The sequence below is a fragment of the Dermacentor andersoni genome, chromosome 2 (genome assembly GCF_023375885.2).
Source record: "Dermacentor andersoni chromosome 2, qqDerAnde1_hic_scaffold, whole genome shotgun sequence".
In the NCBI taxonomy this organism is placed as follows: domain Eukaryota; kingdom Metazoa; phylum Arthropoda; class Arachnida; order Ixodida; family Ixodidae; genus Dermacentor; species Dermacentor andersoni.
Genome location: NC_092815.1, coordinates 247132549 through 247148808, shown reverse-complemented (window position 1 = coordinate 247148808; position 16260 = coordinate 247132549). Strand labels below are relative to the sequence as shown.

The 16260-nt window shown below is 44.0% G+C and overlaps 1 protein-coding gene across 2 annotated transcripts in view; it reads left to right on the top strand.

Moving 5' to 3' along the window:
* The first annotated feature begins 9076 nt into the window (after window positions 1-9076).
* LOC126537830 (uncharacterized) overlaps window positions 9077-16260 on the top strand; it is a 28755-nt gene continuing 21571 nt past the window's right edge. The window contains exons 1-2 of one of the 2 annotated variants that reach the window (XM_055074469.2): window positions 9077-9165; window positions 15034-16142. In XM_055074469.2, the coding sequence (XP_054930444.1) occupies window positions 9087-9165; window positions 15034-16142 (1188 nt within the window). In that variant the 5' untranslated portion in view covers window positions 9077-9086. Of the gene's footprint in view, window positions 9166-12325; window positions 16143-16260 lie in introns of both variants that reach the window. The other variant, XM_055074470.2, reaches the window with a different exon arrangement.

Below are 16260 nucleotides of genomic sequence, written 5' to 3'. Positions count from 1 at the left end.
CATTAAATAGTTCAACCTGCCCAAATGCATACGCTTCTGTAAAAAAAAAAAGAGAAGCACTACTTTGTAACAACATAACGGTGCAGCTAATAGTATTTCCATTGTGACACAGCGTACACAATTCACCTTTTTCAGTGCGTTAAATAAATAAGTGCTTTTCTTTTTGCACAATTCCATTACGTTGGTGTAGTTGGTTTATATGTAAGCGTTCGCATTAATTTATTAGCGCTGCGTCAGTATGCGGCCGGGAACAACAAATGTATTTTTATAGCTGTTTGTTTACTTATTGTGATTGTAAGTCCTTTTTACGCTCTTACAGTTCACAACTATAAAAAAAAACATAATGACTGAATAGTTTCAGTGAGAGCAGTTAGAATCTGCAAATACAAAATAATTGTACCAAGGCTACAACATATTCAATTAAAGTAATGTGGAACTTCTCTATATTCAGTTGAATAATGATGAGCTGAAGTAGCACTGAAACTGCCAATAGTTTCACTTTTCTATATATATTTTCACATATGCTTGACAAAAGGAAAACTTCAGTGTCTTGCAGTTCGAGCTATGTGGCGAAACGAGCTAATTTCAGTTGTTCTGAATAAATGGCGATGAGGCCTACTGATATATTCGTTTTATCTACGTTCAGATAATCATGATACACCATAACAGAAAATGACATCGATGAAACTTTTCGTTTGCTCACCAGGGTTCGAACGCTGGCTATTTCACGCATAGCGCCGTCAATGCACACCGACAAGCCATTCTTTGAGGCTATCGATTTGTAGGGTACAGGATGTTTTCAGTGACATTTAAAAAAAGAAAATTATGGGGTTTTACGCGCCAAAACCACTTTCTGATTATGAGGCACGCCGTAGTGGGAGGACTCCGGAAATTTCGACCACCTGGGGTTCTTTAACGTGCACCTAAATCTAAGTACACGGGTGTTTTCGCATTTCGCCCCCATCGAAATGCGGCCGCCGTGGCCGGGATTTGATCCCGCGACCTCGTGCTCAGCAGCCCAACACCATAGCCACTGAGCAACCACGGCGGGTATTTTTTTACTAGTTAAGAATTTATCCATGCTAATGCTTATGTTCTGGTCATATTGTAGACACGGTGCACCAGTTTTGCTACACTCATAGCGCCCTCTTAACGCACTGAATAACGGCGCCGCCTTGTTAGAGAAGCTGCATGCATTTAATAAAAGAGGCACGATGTCTGTCATTGTGCCTATGGTACAGCGGTACAGCATGCAGCGCAAATGCAGTAATGGAGGCTTGACTACGGCTTCCACGGAAAATTATTGGTATTTTCCTAGCGTTATTATCGCGCGTTTTCTTTTAAAGCTATGTGTTAAAGATTAGGGCATGCGGTCGAAGATGGAGCCTATTCTTTCATTGGTTTTACAAGTACATTACGTTACGCATGCTGTAATAATAACTTATAAAGCAATGAATTGAAGTAAACGTAAAACATAAAAACGAATAATTATAATGTGGTACATGCACAAACTCTTCCCTAATCGAATTCGTAAATTGCAGAACTTATCAGACGTACGGGAGCCGCGTGCGCGGTGGAAGAACGCTGGCACAGAGTGACAGGAGCACGCGAGACGTGTGGTGCAGATGCCTTTCATATTTGGCCCCACCGGAAATGCTTTTCAAAGGCGTTAGGGATTCACCTTAGCAATTTACTTGCCGAAAATAGTCTCAGCAGTATTACTTGCCTCAGCGACATTTATTCTAAAGCACGTATTTTATCTATGTCTTTCTTTCAGCACAAATAAGAGCTCTTGTTTTCTTATATTACTAGAATTTGTCTATTAGCGCGTGTTGACTAGAATACAAAACTTGAAATTTTTTAGAACGCTGTTTACCGGCTTACTTGGCAAAATGTATTCTGTTTTCCTTTTTTCTCAATATGCTGTTTCTGCACTGAGCGAGCATTACTGTAAATATGGCAGTGGCAGTCCGACTTCATTAATTAGGGCACCGATCACATAAGAAGGACAATAACATAGCAGGGGGAAAATACAAATGTAGACACATGGCGCCACGGTACTAAAATTACGTCAAATAACATATACAAATGATTCGAACTCATTGCCACTAAGATTCTTTACCACCTGGGCTAGCCTATATAATTTATGTTATGTATTTATTGCGCAACGAGCGACTCTCAATCTTTCGAATTCAGGGTTTAGACTGCTGGCACGTAATACAACAAAACCTGTTGGGTGCCGTCGAGCCTAACTGGGCTAGATTTTTATGCACATGACGGCACTGCTTTCCTAAAAACTACCGCCCCGACGCACATCTAAACGGCCGGAAGGTTGCTTGCGCATGTGCTGCATCGACTGAAATGCAGGTCACACGTGGATTCTACCGAGCTTCACGTATCGACGCTCCGAATCTTCGCGTTGTCCTACGCTCTGCGATAAGAAGCTGTTCCCACTACGCCGCTTTCTTCGTCGCTCTTTCGCAGCGATTATTGGCTTTCGGGCTGTAAATGTAACTTTTCTGGATAGAGTATGACCTGTTTACTAGACAAACATGCCATTTCAAATGCTGGCTACGCGAAGCTTATATACATGGAAGTGCATTGCGCTTCCGTTCATGAGCAAATTACTCCTACAAAGATTAATAAATTTCCTTCTACCAGAGCCTAGAAATGATGCTTACTGGTGAGAAATAAGAAATTTCGCTCTGACAAATAAATTATTTGTAAAGATATACTGCGAATAGTCTTGGTTTAGCAAGTCTCGCAAGGGCGCCTAGGGCAAGGGCGTACATTCATAGACAAGTGTACACACCAAAAGAACATCGCATCCGTTATATGGCTACATATGGTAACGTGCTTCAGCGCCAATACATTATATGCGTACCTACGCAGCGTCTCTGCAATTTAACGGACGTCACGAGGCCGCATGTTAAAGCTGTTCTCTCCTAGACAACATCATTTCACTTATTTGTTGCGTTTGGGGCCCAACCATGAGCGACAGCTTTTGCGGTTACGTTCTTTTTTTCTTTTTGACTCAGAAACCATATGGCATTTTGGCATCATCGCAAACGCCCACAAGGCACGAGGTACATTCATACGCACTTTTCCCAAGGCGTGCGTGTCGTAGCCCAGCTTCTTCAAACATTCTGCGATCGTGGGGTCTTTGAGGCTGATGCCTCCCGCTTCCGCAGGAAGCATAACGTCATGTTGGAGGCCTGCGAGGTTTAAAATGGCCTGCAAATTATTATGATATAACTACTAAGTATTATTCTCAATATCAACCAATCAAGTCATAATAAACTGAATACTTATTTTGAATAATTAACTTTAAATATTTTCATAATTCTAAGCAAAATATTTGAAGCAAGTGAAATATTTTGATTTGCGCAAGGCGTCATGTGCGCCAGCCAAGGCAAACTTCCGCGTTCAGGTAAGAAACACTAGCAGAACTCTAGCGGCAACGTCGCAGAATGTCCAAAGATGCAATCCTCGTAGGATGCGCTCGATGATTCCTGCCGCGTTTAGAACAGCAGCAGTTACCTTCCGATTTAATGTGTAGCTCGTCCATTGAAAACACATTTGACGGCTTTGAGGCTGGTGTAGTTGACTCTGAAATATCCCTCACCCAGCCTGATAGCATAGAGGCCGGTCAGCAGGGACGACCGGGAAGGCGTGCACGCTTGAAGAGTGTAATAGTGATTGAGCAGCACTCCGTGGGCAGCCAGCGCGTCCAAATTGGGAGTCGGTATCTGACACGATCCGAACAAGCTCGTGTCCGCCCAGCCCTGCATGTACAGTGCTTAACGATTAGAGGTTGGCGTGTCGATTGCTGAAATGATGAGCTGCATTGCGGCTTCATAGAAAACAAGGCAACGCTATGGCGCCGATGCAGTACTTCAATTCAATAGATTTTCAGCAGGAAAGAAACAACCGTTTGCTGCCATACAAGATATTAGCAACCAGTCACACTGCACGCATGGAGCCCGGACCTTATACAGGTATTCAATAAGTATTTTGTCAAATATTTCATTCATATTTAATGATAAAATATAAGGTGGTCGTTAGAAAACGTTAGCATCATCAGTGTGGCCGGAAAGAACTTCTGTTAGAAGAAAGCTGATTGTCACTTTACATACAAAAGAAAGATCGCATTACAATATATAGTCGTATCATTGACATATTTATAAGTGCAGTGAAGGACGAAGGCCTATCCCAGCGGTCACCTAATTACCCGTATCTTGCGATAGCTGATTTCCATCTTATGCCAACAAAACAGTTGGTAGTTTGGCAGCTTCACTGTCTTCTTTTTTCTGTCCCTTTTCACGAAATGTATTCCGCGTCATATTCAAGTTTACCTAGAAAAGATAGTGTCTCCTTGCCTGACCCCTTTCTTTTCCCGATTTCGTTATGGACAATTAAGCTAGCTCTGGAGTCTTTATAGACATTTGCTAAGATATTCACGTATGCTTCCTTTACTATTTAACTACGCATTGTCTCCATGATTGCTGAAATTTCTGATGAATAAGACACTTTTTTGTAATCCATTAAAGTCGTACAGAGAGGTTGGTTGTGCATCGCAAATCGATTAACCATTTGATTGATAGCATGGCGGTGATTCGTTGCGGAATACCTTTTTCTGAAACCAGCCTATCTCTTCGGTCGCGTGAGGTGGAGGGTTGCCGTGATTATATCGGAATCTATCTTGGTGAATACCTTATAGGCTACTAAAAGCAAGCTAATGGGCTATTTTTCTTCACTTCTTTGCCGTCTCCTTTCTATGGACTATTATTATGTAGCCATTCTTCCACCTCTCGGGTAAACTTCATCTTGAGGCATTGCGCATAAGGAGTCACAAGCTTTTGAAGCCTAATGTCCCTGTATTTCTATTAAATTGACTCATATTCCACCTTGTCCCCATGCTCTTACACCATATATAAGATCCAGAAAGTTGAGGCGCACGTAGAAAAGCAAGAACAAACATGCGTTTAAGTTCGATGATCCGGCCGGGGTCCTGTTTTCACCGTGTCTTCAAGAGACTCTTAATGAAGGCTAGACATCGGCGGAAACATCGAATTTAAATAATTGTTGTTGCTTTTCTACGTACGCCTGCACTTCTTTCAATTTATTAAACACCGGATCCGAAGAACTACTTCCTAGCGAAAGTAATGCGGACAAGCTTAATTCAAGGATTTAAACACCTGCACAACGGCAACAAGATTGCTAGCATGGAAGAAGTTACAGCAGTCAACGATACGCTAGTCCTCTGGAATTTAGCTGAACCTACGACGACTGTCCGTGTTACATAACCAGCCTTGGATCTTAATCCGAGTCTTCCCAGACATAAGCAAGCGCAGCTGAGGTGCTGAAAGGTGTTCTCAAGCAATATAAGCACTGCTTCTCGTCGTCATCAAAGATTCGACAAGCACCAGGTGCTAAGCATCGCATAAGAATTGAACGTGCTCGACCATTCTGCCAGAGCCCTTACAGAGTTTCGATGCGAGAACGTGAAGCTAGAAGGCAACAAGTCGACAAAATGCTGCGCCACAACATCATCCAGCCGTCGAAAAGCCCGTAGGCATCTCTTGAACGGCGCGTTGGACCGACTCTGCAATGCAAAGTATATTTCGTCAATGGACCTTAAGACGGGCTACTGAGAAATGGAAGATCACGAGAGCGTTAGAGAGAAGACCGCGTTTGTCACACCAGATGGCCTCTATGCATTCAAGGTCATGCCGTTTGGTATTTGCTCGGCAGCTGAAACTCTCAGCGTGTAATGGAAACGATATTGGCTGGCTTGAAATGGCAGCCCTCTTCAGTCCACCTTGATGACATCGTCGTCTTTGCCTCAAACTTCGACGATCACGTTAAGTGCCTTGCGACAGTATTAGAGGCCATCGAGTCACCTGGGCTGACCCTGTAGCCAGAGACATGTCGCTTCGCTTACGAACGTCTGTTCCTGGGCCACGTAATCAGCAAGCCAAGAGTCCTTCCTGATCCGCAGAAAACAGCTTCTATTCCAAACTTTCCGTAGCCCGTCGACAAGAAGGCAGTGCGGAGGTTTATTGTTCAATCTGCCTACTATAGGCGCCTTGTCAATAACTTCTTTCGCATCGCCGCACATCTGACTATACTCAATAAATCCAACGCCGAAATTAATTGGGCAACACCAGTAGTCCAGTAATTTGAAGAATTAAAACGACGCCTGCAGTCCCCCCCAGTACTGGCCAACTTCGACAAAGACGCCAATACAGAAGTCCACACCGCCGCTACCAGCGCAGGTGTAGGCGCTAATCTAGTAAAGACGAAGCACGAACTTGTAAGAGTCATATCTTACGCTAGCCAGTCCCTGCCGAAAGCGGAATCCTCTTATTCAACGACTGTGAAGGAATGCCTTGCCATAATTTTGGGCTACCACAACTTTTCATCTTACCTATACGACAGGTCGTTCAAAGTCGTAAGCGACCATCACGCACTGTGTTGGCTAGCCAATTTAAAGGACGCTTCAGGACGCCTAGCACGATAGAGCCTCCGACTGTAACAATTCAACATCCCCGTGATATTCAAGTCCGGACGAAAACGCTCTGATGCCGACTGCCTTTCCCTCGCTACTACCCCCAGCAATTTCACCACGATGACAATTTTTTCGTAGGCACAATAAGTGCCGACAACTTCGGCGAACAGCAGCGAGAAGAGCTGGAGCTAAGATGCCTTGTCGAGTTCTCGCAACGGCAGACTGACTTTGTCTCAAGGGTATTAAAGCGCGAATTGCCTTAGTTTTCGTTGCAAAATGGCATCCTCGTAAGGAAAAACTGCTTGCCAGTCCGCGCCCGCTACCATCTGGTTGTGCCTTCAGCACTGCGGCCAGAGGTTCTTCAAACCCTTCATGATGACCAAATGGCAGGGCATCTCGGATTTTCCCGCATGCTCGCGAGGATCCATGAGAAATATCACTGGCGGCCACGCTTGAAAGCCGACGACGCCCATTAAGGCAAGACTTACAGAGACTGCCAGTGACGCACGACACCATCGACAAAGCCAGCGTGATTTCTACAGCCGATCCAGCCTCCTTGCCGACTGTTTCAGTGAATGAACATGATGAAATGAACATTTTGGGGCCCCTTCCGATGTCAAACTCGGAAACTAATGGATCGCCGTGACCGCCAACTTCATTACCCACTACGCCAAAACGAAAGCTCTGCCCAAACATTGTGCGTCGCAAATAGCGCAATTCTTCGTCTAGAACCTCCTATACTGCGACATGGTGCGCCAGGAGTTCTTATTATAGACAGAGGAGCAGCTTTTACGGCGGTCCTTGCCCAAGTTATCCTGTAATATAGCCAGACAAGTCACCTGAGTACAACGCCCTACCGGCCAAAGACGAATGGTCAAACGGAACGCCTGAACGAGACGCTAGCAGACATGTTAACGATGTATACGTCCATGCTGAGCACAAGACGCGGCATTTCGTCCTTCCGTAGGTAACCTTCGCATACAACACGGCAGTGCAAGAAACAACCCATATACCGCCTTTCAGGCTGGGAAGGAATCCGGCGACGACTCTCGACGCCATGCTGCCGCAAGTCACCGAGGAAGACAACCTCGATGTCGCGGCCTATCTGCAGTGCGCCGAAGAAGCCCGACAGTTCGCCCGCCGACCAATCAAGAACCAACAAAGAACGGAAAACCGACGCTACAATCTTCGATGGCGCTACGTGGATTATCAGCCCGACCACGATGTTTCGTTTTGGACCCCGCTCTTAGTGAGAAAATCTTGAGACGCTACTTCGGTCCCTACCAGACCATCCGACGTATTAACACAGTGGACTATTAGGTCGTGCCAGATGTCTTCACGCAATGGCAGCGGCGCCGCTCGCGACATGAACAACTCCACGTTGTGCGCCTTAAGCCCTTGTACCGGCGCTAGCAAGCTCTGGAACTTTGTTTCTTTGTTATTTTGCTTTACTACGTGCGCTTTATATTTTGCTCTCGTGTTTGTAGCATCGGGACGATGCTTTTTAAGAGGTGGGGTATCGACACGTGTACGTGTTTCAGCGCTTTTGATCGGCTAACAAATGTTAAATGTCATCGCTCGGCACAGTACGCGCTTGCATGAATTGGAAGTTTCGCGAATGTTATCGATGGTTCTATCCGTTGTCAGGGCGAACATTGTGTAAACTTATTATATGCACGACGCTAGTTGTGCGGTTCTTTCTGGAAGGCACGTGGGCACTAGCGACTACGCTGGAATCTTCGACGATTCATGTATAAAAGCCTACGCGACGTGCTTGACCCGCTTAACACATTTCGGTGATTGTCGACTGTGCTCGCCGCTATCGTATACTTGGAGCATCACTTGCTGTTGCGGCCACATGTTCACCCAATGCGGAGTTAGTTTCGTGATTCACTGCTTTTCCTACTTTTATATATACATATATCAAAGAGAATACAAGGTCGATCCAAGTAGGTCGCCAAGCTGTAGGAGAAAAGCGAGGTTAAGAACAAATTGTCACCGACATCAGCAAGGGTGCTTACGGGAGCAGCGATTGAAGCACAACTATGTGACGATGGAACAAGCATTGTGAAAGAAAAAGACGGTTCTTAATTTAAACGACATGCAGTTTGATTCATGCAACGAAAATAATATGCTTAATCAATTTTACATACGCGTGGCGAGAAAAGAAAAGGCAACTCTATCGTACTTCAGCATAATCAACAAATACCTTTTTTCAGTGCCCACACTGTAAGAAATGTGTGTAAAATAACAGGTATATTTACAGAAATTTTCTGTTCTCATACAGAAAATATCTATTTTACGCCCTTAACAGAAACACGTTCCCGAAAAGAACAGAAATTTTCTGTTCCTGGAGCCGCTACCCCACAAATCACCGAACGGTTGGTCACGTGGGCATATTTCTTACAAAAATAATGTGATTTGAAAAACACTTGCAACTTTTTATCAGTCACTTCGCATATTTTAAGCGCCAAAAAATTATAGTCCGTAATATTCACCCGTAACATCAGAAACAGTATACATTCCGCAGTCCTTACTTTTCCTGCGGTCCTGCATTCATGTATTGGCGGGATGAATGTGTGGTGGACGTGACCGGCGGCAGTATCGGCGAGCTGCGTCTGTGATCTTCAAGGTACAGGCTATTCACACTAAAGGTGAGTGGTGCACTTTCTTACCCGCATGAATGGTACACTTTATGTTGTCTTTTGGAATTCTTGTTGCGGGCCTGTACTGCTATCGAAAGGGCATCGAAAATGAATCGCTGAGGGACCTTGCAAAATCTTGAGTGGACAGATCTCTTCCACTATATAGAACTTAAGACTAGGATTCTCCAAAACTAGTTTGGAGCGTCGTTATGCGCTTGCAAAGAATCAAAGGCACACCTGCGCTTGCGTTAAGAGCGAATGCTAATCATTCGAAATGGCTTGCGCTCGAGAGTCGCTTCACCACCGATTCGCCACTCCTGCTTCACTGTGTCTGATAAAGAATAAACAACGCGCAGTAAAGAGCGCATGTGAGTGAGGAACGCGGATGAGCACTATAATCTGCAGGAAAATGAAAGGTGTAGAAATTTTGCTTTGTTAGCAGGTTTCCGCACCACAAAATCGGAGTGAATAAAGCGCGGGAAGTTTTTAGGCTTAGGAAGTACGCGATTGGCTGGCTGTGCAGTGACTCGGAAAGCGCGGAGTTTTCATACTCGTTTCTCGTCCAAGTAGAGCTCGCAAGAGTATGTTATTTTTGTTACTGTTTTGTTTTTATTTATGCAGGCACAAGTAATATCGTGCATAAATGATTTCGCGAGATTTAACATCGCACGTTTTAATTTTCGGTCGATAAGAATGCAGGTACTAGAGTTGCCTAAGTATGAGGTAGGCATGCCTACAAATTTAGTTGGCCCACCCCCAGATTTGCCTCGGCCCAGCCCTATATATCTAGTTGGCCCCCCCCCAAACTCCTCCCCCCCCCCCGATTTTTAGTAGGCTCACGTCCAAACTTCAAGTTGGCCCACCCCTACTATAAGCTTTCCCATGCATGTTTAGGAGCCTTATGTATCTATATGGGTATTCTCTTTATATTTCCTTTTTATTTAAATTGTTTCTTGTCTCTTATAAAGCTACCTATCACCTACATTTACATTATTATAAGGATTAAATGTCTTTGCAAATTACACATTTTTCTGCAAATACAAGGTATTGCCCTTTTAGCCTAATGGCGCTGGAGTACTCGCCAAAGAATGCTTACGGTGCATGAGTCGAAGGCATTGCCCGAAGGCCGGAGAGTTGAAGGCATTGCCCGTTTATTGCATTCGCATGAGAAAAGGAACTAATCATGCCCTTGCTACGCGGTCGTTCCAAATTCCGTCTAACTGAATACCATTCAACTCGACTGCCAATTTGCACTGCCACAGGACATTTTTCAATGACATTAAGTCAACATTTGGGTTTGAAGCTGCTTTAGCAATTATTTCACCCCGGCCCACTCAGCCGCGCCAGATGTTTGCTTTGGCTCTGTGGATGTTAATTTTCATATCTACTGCTTGCGTTTTTCTGCTGCTTCTTTAGCAAAAAGCTTGTGCACTCGCTAAATGGTTACCTTCAAGTTAACAGTAAACTATACTGCATTTACTGCATGAGCAGGGACTTTCCGCAGGAATGTGCTGATGACAGCACTCTAGTGCGATGTTTACATAGCCTTGTGCAGACAGCCACTGCTTATTGGCATAACATAAAACGCAAGCTGCACTCTACCTACATTAAACGATCTCTTATCTTTTGCACTGGTCGTACCTTTCTTTGTTTACGCAGTTAGATAACTCTTTAGGAAGCGCCTATGCGATCGTCCGCCTGAGAAACACTTGATAACCAAGTCGCTGACATTGTGTAGGAGTCGCGAGCACTTCAGACTCGGAACTCGCAAAAGGGGACCGTCGTCCATTAATATGAAAAAATTTAGCAAATGCTTATCGCTGATGACTTTTGAAGTGTGCACATATGAAATGTAGCCGCTTGGTCCGTTGACTTCTAACACTGACAAGGTGTCAGACAAGCTGAGCTATTCGAGCCATTGCCTCGTTGGCATATGTTTTGCTGAACTACCGATCTGCTCAGGATAGGTCAGGCAGTCATCCTATGACTGGATTTGTCGCTTCGTTGTCCTGACAAACCTGTCAGACTAGGATAAGATGAATCTTTGGTTATATGCTGTCGTCGTTGGTCTAGCTAGTACTGATTGATATGCCAGCGACGGCTGCTGACAGCGTACTGACCGCCAACATCTGCATTTGTACACTCTGAAGATGAGCAAACAAACAAAAGTGAAATTTGATGGCAGCAGCAGCACCATTGCAGTACAATAAGTGAATGCTGAAGCTTCTGAATGTGTTTTGAAGTTCTCATGAAGCATTGCGAGAGTCTGTCGAGGCCGAATGCCATTCAATTCGTATGCCATGGAACATATCCCTGTAGCATGGGTATAAAACTGTCATATTCCCATTTGCTGCGAATATATAGGGAGTTGGGCCGGGCATATGGTAATGAAGTTTTGGCAAGTTCCATCAGCAGCACTATCTCTTTCAAAATTTGCCTCAGTTCATTCGGCATCAGCATAGGTGACGTGAACTTCCCAACTAGTTAATGGTAAATTAGTCTGAAACGTCGCTAATATATTAAAAGAAAATCTTGCCGTCGAAAATGTCAGTGTAAAATTATTTTTAACTTAAACGTACAAGACAGCAGTTTAGCTTGGAAAAGCATTCTTGGGCACCCTTTAAACAGAGCACTCAGTAGGATGCGCTGTGGCCTCTGTGTGCTGAGAAATACACTGTAGCCATACTGATGAATTTCTACCACACATGCTTTGGATCCAGTGCTTAGAGTTTATGAGGAAGGCTTTTCTACTAAGTAAAAAGGTGGCAATTCATAAGATGTAATTTGGGAGCCACATCTAAATAAATGAAAATTAAGTCTAAAAACGCCGATCAAAACTTCTAAATATACAAAGGCTATCAAAAATCTGCTTCACTTGTCTTGGAAATTCTAGCTGGTCATTACTCACTGGAATTTGATGCGGTTGTATCACTACAATGCTGGATTTTAAGAGCTACCTGTGTTAAACCTACTTGTATGATACTGCTATTTTAGCATTTTTGCTACGCAGTATTTAAAAACATGTACCAAAATGTGAAAGGAATGCCGGATCAAATGCAGGGTGCACAGTTTGGATGATTACTCTCAAATTGCACATTGTACAGTGTGATCATTCCCCAGTAATGTTTCGTTTGAGTAATGCTGTTCGTTGCTGTTGTGGTCTTTTCAGATGTACCCCTGCAGTATATGTGGCTGTGTTAGCTCTACACTTTCCGCATTTCTCAGGCATGTGGCTTTGCACAAAAATGTCAACAATTTTTATGTGAAATGCCCCTTTCAAGACTGCTACAAGAAATTTTGCAAAGTTGGCTCGCTCTACAGTCACTTCTGTCGTGAGCACAGACGGGTTAGACGTGCTGAACAAGAAAGCTGTGTTTCCATCAGCGCGCATCGTTGTGACTTAGTCTGCACTGTGGACAGCTGCATACAAGTTTGTAAAGATTATAAAGCTCTAATTGCCCACCTGAAATTTCACATTGTTCAAGGTGCAAAAGTGACATGCCCGTTATGTAAGAAAGCATACAATAAGAAGGCATCTTTTTCTTCCCATCTTTCACGTTACCACGGGAAGTACCTTTGCTCAGTATCAGATGTGGAAGTTCAAGAGCCTAGGCCTGTTTCAGCAACTGTTACCACCCCTCCACATGATGCTGAACAAACTGGAAGCAATTCATCTGAGGAGGAAGAGCTACCTAGTACACTGGCACTGCATCAAGGCAGCATGCAAGAAAGCTGTAAGAACCATGTTAGCACTGCTTTTGCCCATCTGTACCTGCGACTCTTATCTGAGCGCCATGTGCCATCATCTACAGTTCAAATTATTTCTGAGGCTATATATGACATACAAAATGCAAATGCTTCAGCAATGGCGTCTTGTCTCAAAGAAAAGCTCAGGGAAAAAGCTGTTAACAGTGATGACATAGATAAGCTGATAGATGAAACATTTGAAAGTGATTATGTTTTGGCACTGCATCGAGCACCAGATGGTGTGTTCAGGACAGAACACAGCCGTTCTTCATTCTTCAAGAAAGAGTTTCTGTATGTATCACCTGTAGAAATATTGTTGGGGAAAAACAAGAAGAACAAGAATGCTACCTTTCATTACGTGCCAATTCTAAGTACACTTGAAGCCATGCTTGAAAATGAAGATGTGATATCACAGTGCGATAGGATACTGCCCGAGACCCCTGGTGTCCTGAAAGATTTCACTGATGGAAATATGTTCCAGTCTATTCCACTTTACAAGGAGCATCCTGAAGCACTGAAGCTTATACTCTTTCAAGATGCATTTGAGGTCGTGAATCCAATTGGTTCTGCAAAGAAGAAACACAAACTTCTTGCTGTTTATTTAATCCTTGGTAATCTCTATCCATGGAAAAGATATGCAGCTCATTCTCTCAAGTTGTGCTTGCTCTGCAACGAAAATGATCTGGCATATTTTGGGCAGGCCAAAGTGTTTATGCCTTTGCTCGATGATCTGAAGAAGTTGGAAGCTGGCCATTTCGTAACTTCAAGAGGAATGCGTTTGTTTGGCACCGTGACTGCCATCCTTGGAGACAACCTTGGAAGCCACGGAATCGGAGGCTTTGTGGAAAATTTTAGCTCTGCAAGTCACATCTGTAGGTTTTGCATGGCTGAAAGAGCTGACCTTTTTTCTCCAAATGCACTGTCAGGTATTTCAGAAATCAGAACACCGGCCAATTACAATAGTGCTTTATTAGCCCTGCAAGCCAATGGTTCAAGTATAGAAAAAGGAGTGAAGTTCAATTCCTTATTCAATCAATTGAAGTACTTCCATGTGTGTGCTCCAGGTCTCCCTCCTTGTTTGGCACATGATTTATTTGAGGGTGTTGTTTCATTTGACCTTTCTTTGTATATTAAGCATTTTGTAACGGTTCTCAAGTGGATTTCGCTTGAAGACCTTAATCAGCGCATTACTTGTTTTCATTTTAAACATGATGATTTGGCAGACCGGCCGTGTGAAGTTCACTTCAAGAAAGCACTAGGAGGCCATGCGGTTCAAAACTGGAACATGTTGCGCTTTCTTCCATTGTTTCTACTTGGTTCAATTCAGTCTACGGAAAATGATATCTGGCAACAAGTTCTTTTGCTTTCTGAAATTGTCCAGCTTGTTACTGCACATAGTATCACACTCCCCATGGTTATGAGGCTGCAAGACCTTATAGAGGACTACATGACGGGCAGAGCACACCTCTTCCCTTACGTTGCCATGAAGCCTAAGCATCATTACCTGATTCATTACCCGTTTCTGATTACACAGTTTGGCCCACTGATAAAGATGTGGACAATGAGGTGTGAAAGTAAGCACAGCTATTTCCGTAAGTGTGCAAGAAATTGCCAGAATTTCAGGAACTTGACGCACACACTTTCTGAGCGCCATCAGCTTTATCAGGCATATAAGAACACAGGAGCAGGTATTCATGGTTTAGTCAATAGTTCCTCATTCTCTAGTGAGCTTTGCACACCAGAAATACAAAAGGAAGTACGCGATGTGATCATTGAAGAAGGTAATATATTCTCGGCCAGTCAAGCTACTATCCGTGGCATGCTTTACAAACAGGACATGCTTGTTGTTATGAGGCGGACGGATGGCGCTCCAGTTTTTGGTGAGATTAGGCTTATTCTTGCCAGTAATGGCGATCACTTTTTCTTATTAAGAACTGTCCACGCAAGATATGAGCCTGCTATGCTGTTCTACAGCATAATCAGTAGTGATGGTCCTTTCAAATGCATGAAGCTTGAAAGCCTCCTTGATTGGACTCCATTGGTGCAGTATAAACTTGCCCGCAACAAGTACCCTGTTGTTGTGCTGAAGCATGCTATATTAGATTTTGTTTGATTTCATGCTTTTGACAGGCAAAATGGACTTGCGACAGCATATTTCCAGTTGGCTGCCGCACTTGGACAATGAAGTGATCGAACAGATTGTACAGAAACTGCTGGACTGTGGTGTTCAGTCACTTGAGCACCTCAAGTATGTAGTGGAGGCTGACCTAATGTTCCTGAGTGTTGTCAGTAGACGCATCCTGCTCGAAAAGTTCCAGACAGCTGCTTCACCAGCCGTGCAAGTGTCCATTCCCCAAGGAAGCGAAGCTTCTGTGAGCTTGTTGGGCCAGGCTTTTGATATTCCATGGGATGCATTTCCACCCGAACTCATAAAAGCATGTCAAGATGGCAGGCGCCCACTGAAAAGTGATCTGAATGAAATGATTAGGACACTAAGTGACAGGGTGCTTGCCTGCTACCAGAAGCCTGGGCGCAAAGTGCTGCGAGTCATTGCGAGGGAAATTGTCAGCAAATATCCAAGAACTTTTGAGGACACCCTCAATGGCACCATCATTGCTACAGGACTAGAAACACTTCTATGGAAGCTGGAGAATTGTATTAACAACAAAAGAAGGCACAGTTCTGAGTGTTCGAAGCGGTGTTTTTCAGAAGATGAAGAGTTGACCACAAAGAAACCACAACTCCAAAAAGATTCTTATGGCTGTGTAGCCTGGCAGCCTGACCTTCCGTCTACGGAAACAGCTGAAACTCAAGAGAACAAAAGAAAAGAGTTGCAAGCCCAATTCAGGCTAGCTTCCCCAAACAGTTCTCGAGTCACACAGCTAATGGCCGAAACATATTCGTCACAGAGGCAGGTGATTAATGCCAGCAGAAGCGTGGTGAACGTGAAGGAAAACTGGCCTTTCCTCTTTGAAGAAGCACACATGTGTTCACATGTCAATATACTGCTGGGGTTCAGTGCCTCGCAAACATTTGACGATCAGGTTAAGACTGTTGGGCGACAGGTTTTTAGGTATGCTCACAGCTTAATAAAGAAGCCGAACGTGAGGACATGCCTAGAGGAAATTGAAAAGGCCAGAATTGAAACGAAATCAATGGCTGTAGAGTATGAAGCCACTCCCCTCCTCCTACTTGCCATCTTCGATGAAGACCGGGAGCTATTCTGCAAGGTAGTCGAGGTAAGCATTGCAATCTTAGAAATAATTAAGAGAAAATCAGACATCCACCCATTCGTAGCAATTGCTACAAAGGAAACCCATACGGGTTACTCGAAAGAAAAGCCTCGCAGTTGAAGAA